Source organism: Lissotriton helveticus, chromosome 8, assembly GCF_964261635.1.
Source record: "Lissotriton helveticus chromosome 8, aLisHel1.1, whole genome shotgun sequence".
Lineage (NCBI taxonomy): Eukaryota > Metazoa > Chordata > Amphibia > Caudata > Salamandridae > Lissotriton > Lissotriton helveticus.
The window spans coordinates 731000134-731026077 of record NC_136069.1 but is presented as its reverse complement, the minus strand read 5'-3'; the positions used below and the strand labels follow the sequence as shown (position 1 = coordinate 731026077).

General features: G+C 45.3%; 1 protein-coding gene across 4 annotated transcripts in view; it reads left to right on the top strand.

The window, feature by feature from the left end:
* ARHGEF7 (Rho guanine nucleotide exchange factor 7) overlaps positions 1 to 25944 on the top strand; it is a 951496-nt gene that overhangs the window by 851066 nt on the left and 74486 nt on the right. For all 4 annotated transcript variants that reach the window (XM_078657529.1, XM_078657531.1, XM_078657528.1 and 1 more), the window contains one exon: positions 10487 to 10586. In XM_078657529.1, coding sequence (XP_078513655.1) covers positions 10487 to 10586 — 100 coding nt within the window. The remainder of the gene's footprint in view (positions 1 to 10486; positions 10587 to 25944) is intronic.

The following is a 25944-nucleotide window of genomic DNA, read 5'->3' as shown; positions in this document are numbered from 1 at the left end:
TAGTTATGGTATTTAATTCAAAGTTAAGAAATCTGCGGATAGATGTCTCTGTCAAATGAACAAGTTACTTGACTTCGGTAGCATATTATCTGGTAGAGACACAGTCTAGCTGCAGATTCCTTAATACTCTGCCTCCCCACTCTGCAAACACCCTCTAGGAAAGGGACTCAACAGACCACTTGGTCTTGCCACATAGGTATTGTTTAGATGCTGCCATACCATCCATTTTCAATGGTGAGTGGTCGGTAGAGTGGGGGGAGTTTTCTCTTTTACACTGGATTAAACCCCAGTGAGAAGTGTTGATTCATTTAGTTCTTTCTTTGAAAGTCTTTGTCTGGTATTATCGTACCTTTTATTGCACTGGCACGATCTCACGTGATGGTGTGATTCAACAAACAGCTAGGTCTTGTTTTAAAGGTTTTGTTTCAGTATAACCATACTATTCATTATATTTGGTGAAAGGTCTGTAGAATGTAAGGTATTTTCTTTTGCATGCTGGTTATATACTAGGGCGCTTCGTTGACTTTTTGGGAACTTTCTTTAAATTCCTTGTCTGGTATTAACATACCATTTGATGTTACTTCTTTATTAATATTTCGAAGGTTTTTTGATATTTTTGGCACACTGTTTCTATAGTGGCTCCGCATTCTGGCTCGTAAGGTTTCACAGAAGAGACTGACCCCCCGGGACTTGTATGGCTGCATTGATGTCGTGACGGGATTCAGCATCATCACGGAGCCATACGACGCCATCACCCGGGGCTCAGAGGTAATGCTGAAAAATTCCGGATCCAGTCTGATGCCTGGGGAGAATTCAAAGTTAAGGAATCTGTAGATAGTACGTTACCGAAGGTAAGTAACTTGTTCACCAGGCATACATTCTCAACTAAACATGGGACAAACAGTATTGTTGTCATGTTAATCAAGCCTAGGTCAGTTGTCTGCTTTGAAGGTGCTTTTTTAGATTCAAAATTGCTAGATACATAGATTAAGATGTGAATGTCACTCCCTCCAATTGAAGGAAACATTAACCAGCAACATCTCATGTAACTTCAGGGCTAGGATCATGGTTCACACTTAATCAGATTCAAGACCTTCTCTTGAGACTGGTTCCCACAGTATGAGAATACAGATCTAAAGTTTTGACTTCCCATAGTAGCAACAAAAGAGGGAGGTATAATCCTCCCATGTTTGGAGACAAGTAGGCGCACCCTTCTTAACTTAAGAAATTAATGGGGTGTCCCTTGATCCTGGTGTGGTTGGGTTGTGGAGACTTGGGTCTCCTGGGCACACTCCTTTTCCTCAAGATGTCCCCTTATGCATATCCTTAGCGTAAGCTTGGCCTTGACACTCATGCTTTGGGCCGAGTCACTTCCTCCTGGCAGATGCATAGCAACTTCAGAGTCCGACAGATGAGACTTTTCTCTCAACAGGCCAAGGAGCTAGGTGAACGTGCAGGCTAAATTCAAACCAACCCGAGCAAAAGTTTCACTTGTGGCTCTTGCATCTTCTAATCTCATGATGCAGCTGCCCGGACATCCTTGGTGCTGAGTTGAAATGTTGAACCAGATAATCTGAGGTGGCCAGGACTGTTCTTCCTCTGGTGCTCAATCCTGGCATGTTAGGTAAACCAAGACCTTTTCAAAGAGCTGGGTGCACTTGCAATCCTGGGCTATCACTGTTTATGTTTTAGAGCACAAATTCACAGGCTTCCTGCTCTGCTTTTCCTCCTGTTACCAGTTTTGGCTGCCTTACGTGGTTTTGGTCATGGCTATAAAGGGGGAGGATTAGATTTCTTTCTGGAGGGGCATGTCTGCTACGTCGAATTACATGGGCTAGATAATGCTTAATTAGTTTCATGGAGGGAAACTGGTGATGGCTATGTGCAGTCAGGCATGTCCAAAATGGCGCTACTAGCCCTAACAAATGATGACCACCAACCTGTGCAGCAGACAAATGTGAAACACAGTGGACTACAGCACCACATATTCCATTCACACAATAATCCTGTATAAGTTACATTCACTGCAGGAATCTTTCATTCATGTCCCAGACATGGTGAAGGCAAGGACCCCCGTGGGTGTGTCTGAACAGACTTTTACAAGCTACTGCCAATAAGCATCCACCCTGCCCACACTGCATTCACAAGGGGAACAGCTAAAATGGCTTATGCTCCTAATTACAGAATGCTCCACAATCACTGTTAGTATTGAATAGAGGGGCAGCAGCCACATTTGCAAAAAGGTGAGCTTTGCGTGCCCTTCTGATGTCTCACAGTGGAGTAAATTAAAGAACTCTTAGTAAGCTTTCACGATTGGCAGCTCAATAGGCTAAAAGTACAGAAACATACAAGGACAATGTGGCACATCTTTACAAAGCAGTGCAAATTGCTTGTATTCCACTATACAAGCATGTAAAGCTCTCAAACCATCTGCTGCTAAAAAGACAAACTGAAGAGATAGCTTTTCAGCTTGCTGGCACTAAGGTTGGCAAACAGATGTCAGAGACACTTGCCTTATTGCAGGAGTGGATGCAGGGGAATCACACATACGCTTAACTGTCATAGCATGTCACTTGCTCCACTGATTCTGGCTTTCTCATTTGTAGCAACACATGGTGGGTAGGAGTAATTGGGAGTTCTGCTGCTATACTCTGAGGCCCAGCCAGTGGCAGTGCTTTTGGGAGAACACTTTCTCCCTGCAACATTACTGTTGGCTGATACTCTGGCAATAGCAGTGCAAGGTAAGAGGTGTTAGAGTAAACCCAACTTGTGACTGATGCTCAGCGGATTAACCCACGGTTTCATCTTGTGGCAACCTTATGTGAGTTAACTGTGCCTAACTGACCCCATCTGTACAAAATGAGAATTTGCGGTCAAAGGAAGCATACCTATGTGTGCTGGGGAAACCTCTCGTCATTACCATCTGCTTTGGCTGCACAATGCAAGGCTTGAGGCAGGATTAAACTCTTGACTATTCGCTCATCAAGAAGCTTAATGTGTATTGAAGGTGTGTCCTACCAAATCCGCAGTTGACAGCTCAATACAAGACCCACTATTAACAGTTCTGTATCTGTGAGCCCTGCCCATAGCCAGTAATAAAACGTGAAGTTGGTAATGAGAGCCTGATGCAGCAACACATGCTGCAAGGACTGTGACCAAAAATATTAGTTTTTATTTCTCTCTTTCTGATTGATACTTCTAACTACAGATTCCTTACATTGTGAATCTCCTTAGGTACCAGACTGGACTTGGAAAACTGTATGCAGTAGCTTGTGTGTACCAGCAAGAGGCGACATCTGCCTCTGACGCAGTTCTGTCCTGCCTCTGGATAAGATGACACAGTGCCACATACAGGCACCAGCCCTATGCACTGATTTCCATTACTCTGTTTTCTCTCCTTTTCAGGCGGATCTGAAGCTCCTCAACCGTTTTCAGTTCTTTTTAAGAAAGTTATGTCAAAACCTTTGACAGTTTGCTTAGATGTCTCCTACCAAAATGTCATGGTTTAAGTTGTGCTGTAAAATGTCTGTCAAGAACTTGCACATCTGCTTTTGGTGTCTCTGCACCAAGCCGCAATCCCAGTCATGCAACAAATGCTCCTTAATGCATTTTAAGGCTGCAAGCTGCATGAATCTGCACTTAGTTTTGCCAAACAGAAGAAGCAAACCCGTTCATGCTTAAAGGTGTGATATTGGTCCTGTTCCCGTTTACCATCTTCGAATAGGTCAGGGACGAAGTAGAAAGACAAGTCCAATAGAAAATATGAAAAGACCAAGTGAGGCTCTTCCCCTTCTCGATGTTTCCGCTTTGGGAAGAAGTCCATGTTTGATGCTTCTAGGAGGCAATTCCAGTTTCATAGTCTTAATTCAAACCAAATTCTAGTTCTGGAGCAGATGCACCCCAAGTTCCCTGGACCCTTGTCCACTCCAGAGCAGAATCCAGTCTTTAAGGCGGCCATGCTGCAACCATACCAAACTGTTACAGATCCCTCTTGCAAGCCTTAGGGCCCTACGGTTTAGTCAGGGCTTCAAGTTTGTATTCCCCTTGTGGGTCTTTCCTCTGCACTGACAGACGACCCTGTTCCACCTCCATGCCTCAACCCCTTCCCCCTTCTCTGCAGGCTGTTCACATTTCAGTGCTGGGTCATGCACCTGAGCCACTCGTTCCAGAATCTGCTCCGACTCCATTGGTGGATCTAAAGTCGACATCAGCTAGGATGCATCCCATGTTGATTTGCTCGATTACCAATGGACACCTAAAGATAAGAATGACTCTTTGCCTGTCCCTTTACCTTGGCAGTATTTCAGTAGCATGGAGCCGCTCTTTTGTTCTAACTGATGCTGTTCAAGGACTTGAGAATGTTCCTCATAATGAAAACGACTATAAGAAGCCACACACCTTCCTCTCTCCTCGATACACTGATGCTGACTTTTATTTTAAAGTGCAAAATGACAGTGGCTCAGACACATCGGAAACCAAATCTAATTAGCTTTGAGACCCTCAGCAGAAGAAAGTGTCTCTTCTACGGCCGTGGCACATAGAGGCACAGAGTTATTGGATTTACAGTTCCCCACACTAGAATCTAAGGCTAAACATCTGACCAAGATCTTTCTTCCTTTGCCATCAGCTTTGAAACCCTTGCTTTTATTTAATGAAGCCTTGTCTGAGCTCCTACGCCTCCGTGGTCGAGACCCTGCTCACCTCTGAGAGTGAGTTTACCTATTGTGTTGGTGCACAGACTTGCACCTGTGCACCAACTTTCTTAATGCTGCACCCTATGCCTGAGAACCCTGTGGTTCAAGCCTCTACTAGTTAAGTTAATCCAAACATATTTCCACCTGCTCCATCATCGAGGGAATACAAGAAAATTGATGCTATGGGCTCTGTGGCAGTTCTGTCCCACCGGCTCTGCTGCAGCACTGCCCCACCGGCTCTGCTGCAGCACTGCCCCACCGGCTCTGCTGCAGCACTGCCCCACCAGCATAGTCAGCGGCTGTCTTACCTCAGCAAGTAACTTCATGGTGCCACCACCGTGAGATGATTCAATTTCATCTTGCAATCCTGCGTGATGTCTTCTTTTCCTCAATTACTTTCTTACCCCGCAGGTCCCTTCAATGTGGACCTGGAGCTCTTTTTCCCAGCTTTTTTTGTTGTTGATGCTTTTATTCTAAAAATGCTCTTTTTGGCACTTTGCAGAGATGTCTTCCCCCTAAAACCACAGTTTTAAGCTTTGCTATGCCTCTCAAAAACAGACATCTGTCTTTGGTTCCTTGGCTCCAAATGTGACTCATCTGCCTGCAACAAATGTCCTCTGATGCCATTGAAGGCAATCTGGGAGCGGTTAGCAAGCTCAGTGTTGCCAAGTTCTGTTTGATATCTCCAGCTCAATCCTGGTTACCGTCTTCTTGTGCGTCCAAGACAAAGTCGAAACGCATGCCTCAATTCAAGCTCAGGAAGTACATGCTGGCTGGACTCAGTTTTGCTGTTCCCACTCGAGGAAGAAGTAATTCAGTCGGCACTTGAAAGCTCCAGTGCGGGCTCTGTTTCGAGAATGGAGCTGATGCTCCCCTAATTTGTCAAACCATTATACGCTCTGCTGCAGATTGATGCCTTTGCAATGCTGCTGTTGTTCCAGACAGATCAGGGGCCCTCTAGCATGTCTTCGGCTCACAGATCCATCAGTCTACTTTTGGAATTCTACCAGAGCTCATCACCTGGCCCCAACTGACCCTTTTGGCCTCAGTCAGTGGCAGGATGCGCATTGCCACATCAGCCACAGGTCACACTTCCCTCAGACATGGATCCAGGGGTGCCAGTTCTATACTCTGCTTCAATTCCTGTGTCGGATCCTGTGCTGACTTCAGTCAGATCTCGACCTATGTTTCCCTGTGAACGAACTAAAACACAACCTTTAACCTGGGAGGCTTCCTCTGACGTTCCTTTGCCTTGATGCCACCTCATTTTTGGTTCTGCCTCCAGTGTGATTCAGGGGCCTCAACAGGATCCCAACAAAAAGATGACAATGTGGTTAACAATTTACTACCACCTCACTATACTGATGCAGGTCGGCCCCACCCTTCAGAATGCTAGTGATTTAAGCACTTTCGCTGAAACGGAATAGAACTCTCTTTTAGATATCCTTGCTGAGGAGAGCGTGTTGTTTGCAGTGTTTATTCACAAGACTGCAAAGGTGTTGAATATACATGTGCCCACTGTGGACGCAAACTGACTGACTGACATTTTGCAACCTGGTAACTACTAAGCCATTACTGCTATTTAACAAGGCCCTGACTGAGGTCTTATGGCTCCCGGTGCATCCTTTGTTCAGCACCACGTTTGAGTAATTTGATTGGTCAGTGCCACAGATCTGCCTCTGGAACCTGTCCTTCATGACACTACATCTGACTCGGGAGAGTCTATTCGTTCAGGCTTCGGCATGCAAGGTGAACCTTAATGCTTTCTCCACTGCTCCTACAGACAAAAAATACAAGAAGATTGGCACTGTAGGCAAGAGTTTTTTATTTGTACAGTTTGGCCCTATGTTTGTTGAACTCTGTTGCCACTTGTGCCACATGCACATCAAAAGAGATCTTCCACTCGCTACATGAAGTCTTTCAAGCTCCATTTGCTCAAACAACACAGTGATCAGAACGTGGCCAAATACATCCTTAAAGCCAGTGTGGACACTACGGACTGTCAGCCTTGCAATAAGCTCTAGCTTTATTATTAGATGACCAGCTTGGGTGCATGCTACCAGGGACGCCCAGGCATCATCGATGGTAATGCCTTGTGACGGGGCCAGGCTCTTTGATGCTAAGACAGATTCATTGTTGGAGCACTTTAAGGATAGCTGGTCTACAGCACATTTCATGGGACTACGTTAGGGCCTTCCCTACTCGCAAAAGCAGCCTGTCCAGCTATACATGGTTCCATATGGAGATATTGTGGCAGAGGGCGTGACACCAGCATGTGCCGCGATCTTTATCCTTCTCACAAGTGGCAGCAACTGCAAAATTGTAGATTCTCTTCTAAGGGTCATATGGGACTTGTAAGGGGTAGAATCGAAACTTCCCTGCCTGGCAGGCATGCAGTTATTTTGGACAATGGGGTCCTTCAAATCGTTTGGTTTGGTAGTGCCCTCCCATTTTTGTTCACCCTCCTCATATTCCACCAGTATGTGGTAAGGCATCAGCATGCTGCTATTCTCGAAAGAGAAGTCCAGACGCTGCCAGGGCTGCAATTAAGTTGGTGGTAAAGAGGGACACAGGATTCTACTCTCTGAACTTCTTGGTCCCCAATGAGCGTTTGAGGCTGCTATTGGACCTCGTGCTTTGGAACGCCTTCTTCAGGAAGGCCATGTTAAAAATGCTGATGTTGGCTCAGGCCCTAGTGGCTTTGGATCCTGGATCCTGGAGATTAGATTGTTTTCTTGCACTCGCAGGAGGCATACTTTCTTGTACTGATCTGCTATGTCACAGGCATTTCATTGGTTTGTTGACAGATCAGAGAACTTTCAGTTTACGGTCTTGTACTTTGACCTTAGCGGTGCATCGTGGGTGTTCACAAAAGCGATATCATTGGTTACAGCTCATCTTTTTAGCCTGGATATTCATGTATACCTGTACCTCTACAATTGGCTGCTAAAGGCAGGCCTGGTCCATTCATGTTTACTTGGAAATGACTTTCATTGCTGTTCACCAGAAGTTTTCTATTGATGAGCCAAAATTCCTTATTTAGCCTGTGCAGAGGATTCATATTATGTGGACTGTCTTGGGCATGGGGCTTTGATGGACTTTGCAACTCTAACAAATCCAGGACTATTAGCTCGCTTTTTCGTGTTTCCTTGTTTCCATTCCTGATGCTTCTGAGGCTTCTTGGTCTCCTGTCCTCGTAGATACCACTAATGCCTCAAGTTGGTACATGCAGCCTCCGCAGTGGAACTTTCACCTGCAAAGCACCCAACACAAGGGGTGCTTCTCGGACATCATACGCATATTGCAAGGCACAACCCAAGAACCTCCGTAGTAGATGGTGAATACCAACCTACCGTGTGGCAAACTGTTATGCCTACCCTATCCAGAGCTCACTGTAGTGTCTGATGCTTCATCTCTGGTATGGGGAGAAAGTCACCTGGTTGAGATGGAAATTGGATGCCTCTGGTCTCCAGTAGAGCAGTGTACCGTATCAGCCTTCTATAGCTGCGCGCCATACATTTAACCTTCAAGGCCATTTTGCCTTCCATGAAGGACTGACCATCCAAGTCCTGACAGGCAACTTAGCTGCCATGTGGTAGTGTAGAAAGCAAGGCAGAGTGGGGTTCTCCATCCTCTGTCTAGGGGCTCTGAAGCTATAGTGGTGACTAAGCCCACAAAGAACCTCCCTGGCAGTCAGTCACTGGTAGGGTTCTCTGTACATCTGACTGTATGAACTCGGCAGGTGTCTTCTTACTGACCACAAGCACAGAGGCAATGGATGATTTTTACTGCTAGCCACCCATTCATGAAGTCCATATACTTTGGACGCTGGTCTAAGTTCATCACGTAGTTTTAAGACAGATGGATTGAACCTTATCAGATAAATTCTTTGACGTTTTGTTTGTTTTGCCTCTGGTCACCCAAGGCTATGCTGTTGGTACAGTTAAAGGGTTCTGATCTGGGATTCATTTGTTTAATTGCGCAACCCTCTTTATTCAGGTTGTTCCTTGTGATGTTTTTCTAAAAAGGGCTTTCATAATTGTTTTCCCTGCTCCATTTTTCATGTTGTAGTGTGACCATAATTTGGTCCTCACCTTTTTGATGTATGTGCTGTTTTAGCCTAAGCACATTTGCACTCTGTGACTTTTGACCCTCAAGACGATTTTTCTCAATGCCATCCCTTCAACTACTCTGAATTTCAAGCATTGTCTTTTAAGCTACGAGAGATCATCTTTTTCTCTGATGTTTTGTTACTTCGGACTGAGACCCAATAACCACTTGCAAGCTTGGGTAACAAAATTTACTGAATCAGCTGAAGTCAATGGCCATGAAGGGGGTAATTCATAAAACAGTATGCTTGGTCCAGATATTTAGGCAGCTATCATATACGACACATTGAATCAAATCATAAGAAATCAGCAAAATCAAGTGTTTAACCTTGTTAAAGCAAATAGCAAAGCAATTAAATTGGATAAACCAAATCAATCATGGGGGGGGAAATGAATGGAAAACAAGCATACAAAAATAAATCTATTGTATTCAATGTATGTATAATACAGAATAACCTACAATAGTAGGGGTGCAGAGTAAAGCAACCAGACACACGTCTGGTACAATACATTCGTATGAGACAGATGTATGTCACCTCCACTCTCAAAAAACAACCAGAAAAACATATCCATGAGCTGTAGAATGATCAGTAAATTGCAAAAGAGTAGTTGAAAAGTGTTGACGTTTCGGTCTCTATAGTGTTAAGTACTTGAGAACATCCTCTGGGCTAATTTCATTTGTGAAATCTGTGGTCCACTAAGATGCCTAATTCCCTGTGGGGCGAGAGAAATTGACCCGATTTGAATAATTAGATCTGTTTAAATGACCAACAAAGACAGAGTCCTAAGTTGTAATTTGGCTAGGTATCGGCTCTAGTGTGGTGTGGAAGAACTCGTACGAATAGCAAACCATGAATCAAACACACCAGCGCTCCTTCCTCAAAGTTAAAGTCCTTTTCATATGGGGCAGTCCATCATGCCCCCCACCCCCCATTTTTTCACTGCCACAACTCTCTAAGGTGGAGGAGAGACTACACATCTTCAATCCGAAGCAGGCCTTTAGGTTCTAGATTTACAGGAGGAAGGAGCACCGGGTGAACGATAAGCTCTTTGTTGGATTTGCCAGTGCAAAGGAAGAAAAACGATTCCCGCATAAAAAACAGGAACTACCCATGCTTCCTTAAATGGTGTTTTATATAGTAATCAGGCTGATAAGTTGTTATAATAAGATTTACTGCATTTTCTCCACCAACTTGGTGGGCTAATCCATGTAGAACCCTCTTTGATAAAATACCTTTCTTCTGGGAGGTAAAACCTCAGCGGCCAGTCTTCTACAGAAATCATCAGTGCAGTGATAGGTAAGTATTGGAAAGTAGTGGTACTCCTATCAATAGAAACATTGACACTGACTTAGTACTGTGCTTATAAAATATTCTTTGTGCATGTAGGTGACTTTTGACAGATAAAGATTGTGCGTTTGCATTGTTTTGACACCATCATTTCCAATGTGGAAAGTTTAGTGCAGTCATGTTGCTGAAGTTACTGTAGTCACTTAATGTTTTTGGCTACTTGTAACCTCAAATACATTTGCCACCACAAACAAAATCAAGCATGGACTAAAACATTCACATCTGGGTGAACAAAGCCATAGTCCATTGATTAATAATTAATTGCTTGTTTTATTCAGATTGAAGTTGTATGCACTGCAGTTTAGTAATTTATAATTTTCATTTTGTTCACTAGGCTCTCGTAAGGAATCTGCTCCTCAAGTACTCCTTCCAGAAGAAGAGAAAATTATCGTAGAAGAAACAAAAAGTAATGGTCAGACTGTGATAGAAGAAAAGTAAGCATTTCTCGTGACTGAGGAAGAGTGGGCAATGCCACCTTTATTCCATACATGTGCGAAATCAGTGATTGGATTGGAATAATGTGTTAGCCTTTGTAATTGAATAATGTGTTCAGCTGTGCTATCTTCTATAGAATGATCTACTTAATTACCAGTAATCTCTGTTAGGCCAATCTCCTTTTCAGGTGGGTGCCAAATGTATAGGTCTCACCCGACACCAAGCTTAATACCAGGATCTAGGGAAAAGGTACATGGGAGGATGTTCCAAAGTATTATAAGTACAATGACAAAAAAAGGGAAATTTGAGTAATGAAGATTACTGCCAAGCTGTTTCCAGTTTTATCCTCGGGCCCTTTTCATCTGAGTCTTCAGATGCCATAGCAATATGTCTTAATCACAATCCCCTAAAGGACACCAACTCATGAAAATTATGCAGTTTGTAGTTTTACTGGAGAGAAAAGTGCAATAGGAGCGCATCTCTCGGGGAGTGTAGCAAAAAGCACTCTGCCTAAAATGCTATGAAACCCTTATCCCTTGTGTCAAATCTGTAGAGAAAGAGAAAACAGATGTAGGAGCTACCCTGGCCACGACCCTACAGGTATCCATAATGGATGCCACCATCCTTTGAGTTGATCAATTATTTGCACCCGTAAAACAGCACCCAGTGAGCCATAGTCTATGGAAATCAGAGATTTCATTCAGTGAATCAAAATAGATCCAATTTCCCTAGGAAGAAACAGATCAGTAAGAATCTAGACGGTAATCATATTCACAGGTAAATGCTCACAGTTATTGTTCACACCTGACAGATGCCATTCTCCTTCTCCGTGGTTCTTGTGGATTGGCGAAATTAAGGTAGGATTCATTCATATTTCTGAGGAATGGAAAGTATGACCGTTGGTACAAATGCAGGCCAAACAGTAATCCCATATTCTCTGAGAGAAAACACATAGAAAGGGGAATAAGCCATAAATGAACCTAATTGTTATATTCTTGTGGCTGCCATAATTGCCACTAGAAAATTGTATACCACAGTAAGGAACCTAAGACCCACATCAGACAGGGAAGTGAAGAAGCCACTCAGCAGATGATAACCCAGCCCTTAATAAAAGCTAATTCTCCCAATGGTTACTTAAATACTTAAATGCCTGCACCAAGAGAGTGGATTCTGCTGGACCCAACGCTTACCCATCCTGAAAGAACTGTAATAGAAGTCCTGCCTCACAGCTCAAAGGAATTGCATTGAAATTCTGGGAGCATGACACAAAAGAGTGCTGTCCATAAGATTTCTTAGTGCACCCTGTGGGACTCCTAAATTGATTTTGTCTTGTCAGGAGGAAGTTGTAAACATTGAAGCTCAACATTCTGAACCTCCAAGTTAAAAGTGGTAATTTTATGCAGATCCCCCCAGAACAATGTAATAAATGCAGAAACAGTTTCAGTACAGTTAACAATTTGAAGGATAAAAAACATCTTCATATGCTTCCAGAAATGAACTTTCATAATTGCTTCCTTTTCTTCTTCTGAATCCATATGAGCAGCCTGAAAATCATCAAGGGTTGGAAATGTGCATAAGAGAAGAGACCAATGGGAAGTCTGAGCATCTACTGCCTCAACTTCCGTCTCTAAGGTTTGAGCGATGAAACGAAGCAACAGCACATTTATGTAGCTTACAACTAGGTCTTGGGTTCAAAGTCTTCCAATGCCGCTCACATATCACTTGAGTCAAAAAGAACAAGCATTGGCATAGCCAATAAGTCTCGCCTTTGGGACCTTATAACTGTTTAGTTATCCAACACAATATCCTTGGTGCAACAACATCAAGTGTTGCATGGCTAAACACTTATAAGGTTCCAAAGGCTAGACCTATTGGCTATGCCAATGCTTGTTTTGAGTGAGTGGCTCGTGCAGGTATGTCACTGTGAGGTAGAGATGCTGTGAGTGCTTTTACAGGAGCCCCTGTGACATTGCGCCTCTTCAAAATGTATCTTGTGTCTGGTGTAATACTTCTAGCACCTATTCCCATCTTCTCGCACCTAATGCATCCTTAAATGTCCCATGTACAGCCGGGGTTGACACTCCTATTGCCCCTGCCTGCCAGTGACAGTTTACCCGTCATGGGTGGTGGACGTGGTGGTGGTGGTGGACATGGTGGTGGTGGACGTGGTGTTGGTGGTGGACGTGGTGTTGGTGGTGGACGTGGTGTTGGTGGTGGACGTGGTGTTGGTGGTGGACGTGGTGTTGGTGGTGGACGTGGTGATGCTGGATGCGGTGGTGCTGGATGCGGTGGTGGTGGACATGGTGGTGGTGGTGGACGTATTAGTGGTGGAGGTGGGCATTGTGGTGGAGGTGGGCATTGTGGTGGAGGTGGATTTGGTGGTGGTGGTGGACATGGTGGTGGTGGATTTGGTGGTGGTGGTGGTGTTGGTGGTGGACATGGTGGTGGAGGTAGGTGTGGTGGACGTGGTGGTGGTGGACATGGTGGTGGACGTGGTGGTGGTGGTGTCATATAGATACAGCCTACCTATATACCGTGTAAAGTTAGCATGAGCTTATTAAAATGTTTAAACGCCATTTTTCCTTTTGCAGCTTTTGCGCACGACACATAATTGTTATTTTAGCTTTCAACCTAGAAGAGCGTTGTGATTTACATGAGAATAATATGTTATTGCTCTGATATCAGCTTTGTTTGGTAAAATATGTCTGCACAGTGAGTGCTGAAGCTTCCCAGGATAACTCTACACAATGTTGTTGTAAGGTCTGATCTTCGCACCTTTCTAGACATAACATGAATGCAGCTGCTGCCAAAATCCGGCTTTACGCGAGTTTTATATTGCTTTGCTGAGAGTACACAAACACACACTTGATGGTGCTTCACATGCAGAGAGCTGGTGGAAGATGATGTGATCCTCTGCCACTGAGATTTTGAGGTATGGGCCCGCTCTGATATCAGCTTTGTTTGGTAAAATATGTCTGCACAGTGAGTGCTGAAGCTTCCCAGGATAACTCGACACAGTGTTGTTGTAAGGTCTGATCTTCGCACCTTTCTAGACATAACATGAATGCAGCTGCTGCCAAAATCTGGCTTTACGCGAGTTTTATATTGCTTTGCTGAGAGTACACAAACACACACTTGATGGTGCTTCACATGCAGAGAGCTGGTGGAAGATGATGTGATCCTCTGCCACTGAGATTTTGAGGTATGGGCCCGCCCTGCTAAAACCCAAAGAGACCTTCATAGATATTAATATACTATGCTAGTTAGGGAAGGTAAGAATTGGGTGTTGCTAGCATTTCAGTATGCTTTCACCATTTGCTTTCTATGAACTAGTAACTATGCTGATAACTTTGTTTCTTATAATATGTTTGCTTGTATTATATAAGATACTGCGTTTGAGAACCCTGCATTAGTAAATAAATATTTCAAATATGCACGTGTCCTCTTTTACTCCACGTTCTGGTTTGAAATGATTGCATAACGAAAGAGTGTTCATGTGTTCCACGATACCTGAGGTATTCTAAGTTCATGTTCTGGTCTGTCTAAACATTAGGAAGTTCTTATGACCAATGAGACACTGTAGCTAGCTCGGTAAGGGGATTTTGGGTACTGAGGTGAGTTTTGGGCCACCCTAATTCACTGAGGTTCCAGATCTCTGTGAGTTCAGTTAAACAACAAAGGAGTGACTCAAACATAACAGGATGAGACGTAGAAGAAGCACGTGGGTGTGTAAAAGGAAAGAAAAAGAATCACAGTGATTTTTTATAAAACCCTCACTCACCCAACTATTGGGTGACATGCTTCATCATCGGGTTGTTCACCGGGTATGCCAAGTGCATGCCCGGTGTGCTGCTACACCTGCGACTGCAGTGGAGCTGGTGACTAGAATAAAAGCAGTGCAAAAAGTGATAGTGAGTTTAAAGTGTCAGAATAAAAAGGTGCGTGTTCCAACCTATACTCAGTTTTAATAAAGGTTGAAGCATGCACAATGTTAAAAGGTTTGGCGGACAGGTTTGACAATAAATTTGAGTCAAACGGTCCTGTTTTTTAGTTCATATGGTCGACATGTTTCTGCTCGTAGCGGCCTCTTTAGCCGAGCTTTCTTCAGGACCAAACTATAACACTGGGCGGTATACGCACGCTAAGGCGTACCCTAACCTCAGTGTACTGGAAAAAGAAAAGACTCACGGTTGTTTACCGGAATACCCTGGTATTTCCAGGATGTTGTAATCTGTGGAATAAAGACAGAGAAACAGGGCCAAACATATAATCATAGACATGAAAAAATGCATGGGTTCCTTTATCCACCACAAATTATTTTGTCACACACCACCAAATTATGTGCTCTTCAAGAGTATCATTCTCTTTTTTTATGAAATTATTTCAAATAGGGTTAATTTGTATATTTTGGTCGGGTTACAGAAGGGAGTTCCCTCTTCACTCTCACAAACAAACCACTTTAGAGGGCGTCAAAAAGACGCGTCTACAACTGTGTTTATATAACTATTTCAACACAGTGTAATTTAATGAAATATCACGATCACCATACTCGGTTTTTCAAGGAATTGTGCAATTCTAAAAACAATCATCAAATTAAAACCACACTACTCGCACAAGGGACGTGGGGGAATATCGCGGAGGAAGGAAAACAAAAAGCTGTTTGTAATTACGTGAAAGTGCAATTGACTTCACTTCATAGGTCGGTGGGGCGGGTTTTCTTCACACCGGAAAAAATCTGGTGAAGAGAAAAGAACGGCGGTGTCACAAGCCGTCTAGGTCTAAAGAGTGGGTGAGAGTTAACTACGACAGTATCTGTTCGTTGCTCACCAGATCTCTGTGCACAGTTCTGTAGGAGAACGGAATTCCCGCTACATTGCGCCCAACGTTGTCGGTCTTATATCATGACACTCGAGTAGTATATCATTCAATCCTTAACCCCTTCATTGTCGTTTTCCTGAAAACGGCGGTGTCGGAAAACCTACCTATTTTTGGAATAGGTCTTTTCAAGCTTGAATCTTTATAAAACGGTTTCCTTGAATTACTACCCAGTTGTGCTACAAAGTTTACTTTGTTTTTCTACGTTCCTGTGCCGTCATGGCTCAACCAGTGGACATTCCACAGCATAGTCGAGTTGCGGTGCGCAATCATTTGCAGACTTACCAAGTACCCTTGGAGGGCTTGGCTGTGATAATGGTGTTGAGTGCGGATGCTGCTTACCGATACGAACTGTTCTATTCGTGGGTGACGTTTCCGGCTGTGGACGCTAACTCTGGTTTGTTCCACAATTACACTCCCTCACCAGTGCCAAATGAATATACACCGTACAGAGCACATGAAGTTCCTATTGATCATTGGCAGCATCGAGTTTGGTTTGGTGGCGCCCTACCCCATTCTTTGACCGCTCCGAGGTTAGGTCCTTTGTCCATTCCAGGCGCAAATTGGCCTATTTTGGGTGGATTTACTCCTCATCCTCAACACGGCAATTGTACCCTGGCGGAAGTTCGTAGACTACATGTTGTCTCTATTGCCGTGATTCGTGCCTTGGTACAATACATAGGTCGTCGTCTTCCGGGTGGGCCCCCGGGTGGTGCGGCGCTTCCGGCCGGACAGGGCGGATTGAAGCTCAGTCCTGTGATGGTCAATGCTGTGATGGGCAAGCGTTCCCAGGAAAAGGATGATTTTCCTTTCTGGCTTGCCGGGAAATTGACCAGCTGGAAGCAGTCTTTCCTAATACAACTCCTGGTGATAAGCACAGGCTTTTAACAATTAGTTTACCTAAGGATTTGGCTCCTGAACTTGCTGATGACTGTGTGACCTGGGGTAGAACATTTGCGGCAGTCTACGCGAGATGTTATGGCACTTCGTCTATGGTTGTCCTGTCGACGATCATTAAACGTGTTCAAGACGATCACGGACCGGAGGCTGCGGTTGAATTGGGTATGCGCCTGTGTGGCTCCTTTGAAATAGTTCGCGATCTCATTCTGGCTAATGTCAAGGGGGATGCAGTGAACTTTCAGGTGGCTAATGCGTTGGCGGCGATTCCCGATGCCGAGAAACCCCAACAATTGGCGAGAATTGTTGTGGCCCCTTATAAAACTGTGGGTCGCAATAGCAACGGTCTGAAGCCTTTTTCTGTCAAAGAGAAAAAGCAACCCCAAGGGCAGGCTTCTGAAACAGAGGTTCAGCCCAAGTCCAAGAAACAAAATTGGCCTAAAAAACAGAAACAGGGTAAGCAACAGCAACAACAACAGGCACAGTGATCTCGTCCTGCATCTCCGTTACCTGCTTAAACAGAACGTGTTTATGACTTGCGCGATCGCGCAAAGATTAAATCACCTGATCGATTTCAGGTTTCTGATCAACGTTCTCCTCGTTCCTTTCAGGAATCGTCGGCCACGAAGACCGGTGGTGGAGGAGGCGGAAGGGGTCGGGGTCAGCCCCGCCCAAAAGAAGGTGCAGGACAACAGGACGGCTCTACGCCGAAGAGACCGCAGTTTGCCAAAAAGAAAGTCGCGGCTTTAACAGCGCATCGCTATGCCACAGATAGTGAGAACGCGGCTTCGGAATCTGACTTGGGCTCTGACCTTTCTGGACAGCGCGGCGGAGATAACCATAGTGAGAGAGGCCCTGCGTCCACTACTGAAGGTGACAGTGACTGACATTTATGTTGTGATTGAAACAGCTGATACGAGAGTTGCTCCCCCTGATAGACTTTTTTAAATTGTCCTGTTAATCGAAGGTGACATGCAACGTACCATAAAAGGGGTATTTTGGGAAAATCTTTCTTCTACGTATGACATTTTACTTTCGGATGCTGACTGGCCCCCACCTTTTGTTCTCGCAGCACCGCGAGGGGAGGAGGTAATCCTCCCCAGTTTCGCGAACACGGTTTCGAAAGAGCATGCGCTGAATTTTGCAGAAGAGTGGGCTAAGGCTCTAGCACCGGCTCTGTACTGCAACCAATGTGGTCGGGATAAATTGTCCCCATGCCACGAGATTCCTTTACGGTCTCAGCCGCAGCCCCAACCTCAATATCACATTCGGCGTGTAGCCAAGGCTTCCGTCGCGGCAATCCTTGAACAATTGGAATATCAAGGTGTAATTGAAACTTGCGTGTCACCGATGAATAACCCTCTTTTTACTGTAACCAAGCCTGACGGTTGGGTTTTGGGGTACAGGGGTATTTTTAGGGTTTAGGGATAGGTTTGGGATTTGGGGTACAGGGTATATTTATAGGGTTAAGATGGGTTAGTGTTTAATGGTGTTGGGGTATTTTAAGGAGTAAGGGTGGGTTATGATTATGGGGTGCAGGGATATTTAAAGGGAGCCGGGTGGAATTAGCACACAGTAGGAGACATGGCATGAAGGGCGGAACGTACTACACGCCCCCAGCGTTTGTCACGCCCCCAGCACACGCCCACAGCACAACGCAGACACACCCACAAGGGACTACTTTGCTGACACTGTTCTTTTACCTTTTAAATGTATATGATGGGCATCTGCATAGCCTATGTCCTTCCTCTGCAACAGCCCTTTCCAACGCTGTATTGGGTGTTGTGATTGGTGCTGTGGTTCCTGAGATTACCCGCCTCAAAGGTTTGGGCTCTCTCTTTAATATATTAGTATAGATAGATGTATGTATGTAACTAAGATCCCTTTGGTTTGGGCTACAACCCCTTTTTAGTGTGCACGCTCTCAGATTATTTTTTCCCGCCATGGAGTTCGGAGGTGCCCTGCAGACTGTGGAGAAAACACAGCAACAGAGATGCAGGATAGGAAGCCTACCAGAAACATCAAGGAGATAGGTGGTTCAAAGGAACGTTGCATGAGGGGATAATCTTGAGCAAAGCCGCTTGTTTTAGCGCTGCTCACATTATTCCTCATGCATAAGGCTAGTACACTTTACCTGCCTTTTTAAATACCCTTGCGAGGTATTTGAGAAATGCTATGATTTTCGGATGAAGCCTCAGCCCCCAGCATAAGGGACGAGGTAAGAATTTGCACTTTACTATTGGAGCTATGGTGAACTGCTCCATGCATGAGCACAAAACGTTTAAAAATGCACCACAGACGCATTTATCAAATTCGGTCAATATCATTATGTGTAACATACCTATGCTTACTGTAATGTTCTGTTACACACTTCGTATGCCGCTTTATATTGCTTTGGAATCCATTTAAAGGGTTTTAGAAGTGCGTTTGAAACGCACCTATGAAGAGGAAAAATGTGCTTCTTTCATACACTAAGGTGTTTATTGATAATGTTTACTTATTACCCAGTCTTTCCTTGGTTTCAACCATCACTGAAAACTTAAACAAGATTTGCACGCCGTGCTTAAAATGGTTTAACGTTGCAAACAAAAAGGCTGTGATATTTTTGCTTTTGGAGATCTCTTTAACAATATACAGCCCAGCGGGGTCCCCTCCAAGCATCTAACATGTAGGTATAAGAAACATTTCATCAAGTAAGGCTTCCTGCGAGACAAGCATCTTTTAACGGCATTAAACGTGTAGGCCCAAGACAATTTCAACACAGTGACATATGTAGTTAAGATCTGGGAGGCTTCTGGAAGGGGGCTGTGAAGGTCATAAAACTCCTTTTCAGTTCAGACACACATGGGGCTCGACACATGGGAAGCTTCCATCAAGGGAGTGTAAACATCATGAAATGGCCTTCATGTTGAGCACAAATACCTCCTAAATCATATGCTTATCTCCTAGATGCACATTTCTTGGCTGCCCTAAAAGCAAGGACACAACGGCAGAACTCTAGTCCCAATAAAAGAAAACAAGAGCACTCCATTGCCTTTCTAGGTCGCCGCCTACCAGACAGCAGAGCTGTCTGGCTATGAAAAAGGCATCTTGGGGACTTTCAGAAAGTTGATCTGGTAATGCATTCTGCCCGTGGCTGTCATTGAATTTGTGGTTTGTAATTCATGTTTTCTGCCTTTGCATTTGTTGTCTTTATTTGCCTTTGGCTGTGCAACGTGATTTAGTATTTCCCCATACTAAAGCTGTGTTTAAAGTATTTTTACATAAACGTTTTTTATGTAAAAACAGGCCTTTATATCTTGTTCTTATCTTGTCGCATTTGCTGGGCATTCAAAGATCGAGGTCAATGTCAATCTGTGTTATTGTGGGAATCTGGTGTTTATTTTGCTTTTGGCTAACTTCAAAGTGAGGGTGTTTTTGGGAAGAAGTAGCCTGCTTGTGCCCTTTTTAGGTCTCGGCCTGGCGAAAGCAGCGCATGCGCTGCTCTCGTCGTACAAGAGCTTCTTGGAATCAATACAATTCTAGAAGTCGTGTCGCGCTCCGCCTCCGTTTTTGATTTGTGCGCGTCGTTTTGCGTCATAGATTAGGCAAAACACAGTGTAATGAATGCATCGGAGGCAATCTTTACACTGAGGGTTGCCACCCTGTCCTCTTTTGGCCCCGCCCACCGGGATTTTATCTTTTACTTTGTGGCAGGAGACAGTGTCTCTCAATTAGCCGCTAAGCACTTTTTTTTTGTATTACTCGTTTGCCTTAAACAATGGCTAAACACGCTTTTTATTTCTCCATTCTCTGCTTGGTTTTTTTTTTCTGGCATTGTGCTTGTAAATATGAACAAGCAAGGCATTTCTTGGCACTCTGTCGGGACATGGCACCCGCAGTGAAACGTGCAAAGCCTTCAGCCGCTTTCTGCTTGCTCCCTATAGCCGCTCTCTCTCACTCCCTATCTCTACAGCAATTGGGGCTTAATTTGTCAAAACAAACCGTGAAATGCCGCCCTTGTTGTCGGATGTGCCAAGGCGAAAAGGAAAGCTGAATAGTTGTTGCATTTCACGTCTCTTCCTCCTCTGCTACGAGGTCTGTCTGCACCCCGCTCCCACATCCACACCCCTGGCCTAAAAGCTGTTTAAAGAAAGGCAGGGGCATGTCTCGGGCGGGGGGGGGGGGGGGGGGGGGGGTTCAGCGCCAAAATCGCATCTGCATTCTGATCTATACACAAGAAGATCGTCTCCTCGCCCACTCTCGCTCCAACTGTCTGGAGTTTAAGGACTGATTTGCAACAGCCCTAGGTGCATATTCTGTCTTGGCTAATCTCTCTCTCCATCAGTCCTCTGAAGTGCACACCCAGCCTCCACTGCACTGCATAGCTGACAAGTTCCTCGATGCCACGCCTTACACCTTTAACCAGCATTGGCTTTTTATGCACCGTAACATTGCATCTTGGGAGTGGGATATTTTCTTTTAATATGGTAAATGTGGCCTCAAATACAGAACGCAAAGCGCTGCTGGAATAAATCGAAGACCGACTGAAATTGCCACACATGGCATGGATCCATTTTGGAACCATGCCAGACCAGCTCTACCTCTCCACCGTCCTGAGGTGGGTGCATAGCACTGCCTGCCTGCACACGGCCTCTTCTCCTGCCCTGTGAGTCACAGGCAGCCCCCCCCCTTCTTCGGCTGCCTGTCCCCCTCCCTCTCTACTGGCCCGGTGAGGTGTGCACTCAGCTGCGACTGATTCCATTCTGCACCAGCTCTGGGAGGTGTAGGGCCAGCCTATATGTCCCCGCTCCTCCTCTACCCCAGGCCACGGGGGTGCAGGGAGCGCCTAGACGCCCCTCCTCTCCATCTACTCCAGCTCTGGAAGGAGCATACCCCGCCTCCTACCATCTTTGATTCTGGGCCAGAGCTAGACTTGGCCATTTTTTTCCTTAACATTTTCAGTCAGAAGACAAGAGTTTTCTGTGAGCCGGAACCTCGTTGATTCAACGAACTCGGGGAATAGGTTTCACACAAAACCGTTGTGCACATGTAGCTGCATTTCCTAGCGTTTCAGAGTTAGTACTGTATGTTAATTCAACATCAGATCTTTGTAGGGAGGACTTATTTGTGTATTTTTCATAGTTGTAAAATCCTACATGCTTTCAAGGTTAAGGGTATCCGGTTTGATTTCGTGATTTTTTAAACGTTGAGCTTGTTTAGCTCCATTTTTGGAAGCCCAGTTGCACATCTTCAAAGCCAAAGAAAAAGTTATTAACTTGGGTTCTGGGACACAATCACACCTCAAATCCAGCTGTGCCACATTCTTTTGCAGAGCAATGCACGTCTTGCGGAGTATGTCTTCTCTGCTGTGTTTGGCCTTTTTACCGAGATGTCTACCCGTGCACAGACCTAAGGGTCGCTCCCTGCTGCGTCAGCCCCTAGGGGGTCACTGAAGTTCAGAATGGATGTTTGCTCATTCAATGTCACTATGGACCCTGTCTCCAGCTCTGAACTTTCCACCTGTAAGTCATCAGGTGTCTGCTCATCAAGACTGCAACACCCATATTCTCCAGTATTACATCTTTCATAGATTCACATGCTTGTATCTTCCCCGTCATCATGGTGGGAGTCTCACGGTAACAGAATGACCAAAGCAGTATCATAGAGAAGATAAAACTGCATAGAACATCCCATAGGGACCATAGCATTTGGTAACCAGACCATGTCGTTATTTGGTCCAAAAGTCAGCCAATCAGCATTGCTGCCCTGACCTCACACTCCCCAGCAGTAGCTTCCTGCCTCAGATTTCCAACCGCCTTCGTGTGAGAAAGGAGTCTCCCTGAGCTCTGCTTAGTTTTCTGTTCCTGAGTGAACTTTTGACCTTTTGCTTCTTACATCCTGACTACTGGATTAGGTATTGTGTGCTTCTATTCCTCATTATGGCTGACAGCTCTAAAAAGAGGCTGTTCAGGCCGTGCAGATCCTGTGGGAAGGCCAGGCTATACTTTGAAGACCCTCATAAGGACTGCCTATATTGTCTTCATCCTAAGCATGTGGCTAAGGATTGTAAATACTGTAGAACCTTTTCTGTCAAAACTCTTAGAGACAGAGAGGCTCGCTTGCTGTTATGGCTTCAAAAGAAGGCCATCTCAGACTCAGATTCTGGGGAGGAATCTTCAAAAATGACACCTAAGAAGAGAAAGGCCCCTATTTCTGAGGAGAAAGTGGAGCCTAAGAAGAGCAAATCTAAAGATAAGGCAACGTCATCTCTTCCTATTACTCCTCTGAAGAAGCTGTCAGATCAGAAAGGGACAGGGTCTGCTCCACCGACCAGTTCCCTAGCTTTTGCTTCAAAATCTGTGGAAAAGCCTTCAGCTCCGTCGACGACGACGGCTTCGTCGATGACAGGATCTAAAGCAGCGTCGACGACGACGTCGACGACAACAACGTCGACGAGTAAGATTACCCCGTCGACGAAGAGACCGTCGACGACGACATCGTCGACGACCGGTTCGACGACGAAGATGTCGACGGGGGCCTCGTCGACGATGTACCCGTCGACGAAGGTTCCGTCGACGGTGTCGTCGACGGCACCGTCGACGAAAATCATTATGACAACGGCAAAAGCTTTCAAGTCACCACAGTCGAAGACTATGATTTCTATCCGGTCTTTTCAGTCATCCAAGGGTTCGGCGACTATCAGCAAATCGGCGGAATTCACATCATGGACGAAGATTTCACCTCTTCCACCATCTTCTTTGTTGGAACAAGACTCAGATGGAGAGGATTCTTCAGGTGCCGCCTATAGTCCTTCACAGCTCCAAATAAAGAGCCAAGACACAGACGAAGAAGAGGTATTTTCTTTCAAGGACAGACCTCAATCTTCTAGATATGAATCGTTCCAAGACACAGGTGACTATAATGAAGAGGAGGACAATCAAGAAGAATCGCGAGAGGAGGTACGACAGGACACAATGTCTATACCAGTGTCTCTTGTATCTGACCTCAGATTCATGATAAACGACTACTACCGTCGTTTCCCAGAGGCAAACGCCCATCAACCAGCAACGCCGGTAGCTCCTGCGCAGTCATCACAGGCAAAAGCTTCCATTCAAGAGCAGGGGGTGAGATCACCGCCAGTGGTTACAATAAGAGACGATCTAACGGAATCCAATGAGGATGAACAACCTGAAGAAGGGGAACTTGTTCATGAGGCTTCGGGGCAGGAATGGAGTGAGTACATCTTGCCATCGGCCCCGTCACCTGACCCGCTGCCATCCACCTCCCCTCCTCAAGACATTGGAGGGTTCCATGACATCATGGAAAAGGCGGCGAAGAGGTTTAAATTAGACATGGAAGTTAAAGAAACAGACTGTTTTTTGTATGATTTCAAGGACGATGCCAGGAAATCAGCTAGGTCAATTCCGATTATTCCTCATGTTTGGGAAGAGGGCCTAAAAATTTTAAAGACACCGGCTTCCATAGCGGTTTCCGTTCCAAGGATTGAAAAGAAGTATAGAGCGCCAGAATCGGCTTCAGCCTGTCTAATAGGTCACCCCAGGCCGGAGTCAGTTGTGACGCAGGCGGCGCAAAGAAATTCAAAGAACCCGGTGGCTACTTCCTTGGTGCCACCTGACAAAGAAGGAAGGAGAATGGACGGTGCTGGTAAAAGGTTTGCAGTCATGGCAGCATCTACTATCAAGGCGGCCAATGCTATGGCCCTTATTAGCCGTTTCAACAGACAAATGTGGTCAGATCTGGCACCCATACTGTCTGCGCTACCGGAGGATAGGAAAGAGGAAGCAGCGGCCATCCTCCAAGACGGAGCAAGGTCTGCGGCTGAATCTATTGACATCGCCATGGACGTTTCTTCTATGGCTTTCAGGCAAATGGCTGGGGCAGTTTCGCTTCGTAGACAAGGCTGGCTTAAGGCGACCTCTTTTCGCCCGGAGGTGCAAGCAAAAATTGTGGACATGCCGTTCGATGGCGAAGGTTTGTTTGGAAAACATATAGATGAGGCGCTGCAAGGCATAAAATCTGACACGGATACTGCTAGAGCGCTCGGATCTCTTCAACAAGGACGTTTTCAGTCCTTTCGGAAAAGAGGTACAAGAGGTCAATTCAATCAGAGATCTTCATATCAGTCCAACAGATATCAGCCGTATAACCAACAGAATTATAGGCAATACAATTCAAACACCCAGTTCAAGCCCTACAACTCCTATTACCAGCAGCAATCTAGGGGCAAGTCTGGCACCAGAGGGAAGAATCAACAGTCTAATAGACGTCAATGATTTCAGGCTGGCGCTCCCCACAATGCAGATCCCGGAAAACGACCACTATCTGTCTCAATACTTCAACAACTGGATGTCCATAACATCGGACAAATGGGTCCTAGATGTCATCAGCAGGGGTCACACCCTGGAATTTACAGAAATGCCACCGAATCATCCCCCGGTGATCAGGCTCTCTCAACATCGTCAGGAATTGCAGAACGAGGTCCACTCGCTTCTGCAAAAGGGAGCCATAGAAGAAGTACCGCAACATCTCAGAAGGAAAGGCTTCTATTCGCATTTCTTCCTCATCAAGAAGAAACAGACCCTGAAATGGAGACAGGTATTGGATTTGAGGGATCTGAATCAATACATAAAGAAGATTCCCTTCAGAATGTTATCATTACAAGAGATCCTGCAAATGTTAAAGGAACAAGACTACATGGCGTCCTTGGATCTCATGGATGCGTACTTCCATATCCCAATTCATTGGAAGCGCAGAAGATATTTACGATTCACCGTGGAGAGTCGCCACTTTCAATTCAAGGTCCTTCCATTCGGACTCAAATCGGCCCGAGGGTGTTCACCAAATGCATGGCCCCGGTGGCAGCCCATTTAAGATTGCAAGGGCATTACATTTATCCGTATCTGGACGACTGGCTGGTGACAGGTCCATCATTCAGAGAGACAGCAAGTTCTCTCCACTGCTGCATTCGCCTGTTTCGACGCTTGGGACTAAGGACCAACTTGGAGAAGTCCTCGCTGACCCCGGCCCAGGGCATTCACTTCTTAGGAGCGTGGATATGCACCAGGACAGTGAAAGCTTATCCTTCCGAAGAACGGATGACAAAGATAATGGGTCTAGTCTCGGCCCTTCAGCAAAAAAGGTTCACTTCTGTGAGAATTTACAAGTCCATGTTGGGGATGATATCTTCTTGCATCCCACTGGTTCCAAATTGCCGTCTTCGAATGAGGCCTTTACAGGAACAACTGGACGAACAGTGGGTTCAGTCCAAAGGCACCTTCGAGGATCGCATTACCATCACGAACCGTATGAAGGTGGCCATGTCATGGTGGAAAGTACAGAAGAACTTTGATCAGGGCTTACCCTTTGTGACTCACTCACAATTACGTGATGACTACAGACGCCTCCTTACAAGGATGGGGCGCTCATCTTCAGGAGCTGGAGATCCAGGGTCTCTGGTCAAACTGGGAGGCTCAGCTTCACATAAACATGCTAGAACTCAAAGCTGTGTTCCTGGGGCTCCAAGCCTTCTTACCCAGGATACGTCATGCATCGGTGCTTATTCAAACGGACAGCACCACAACT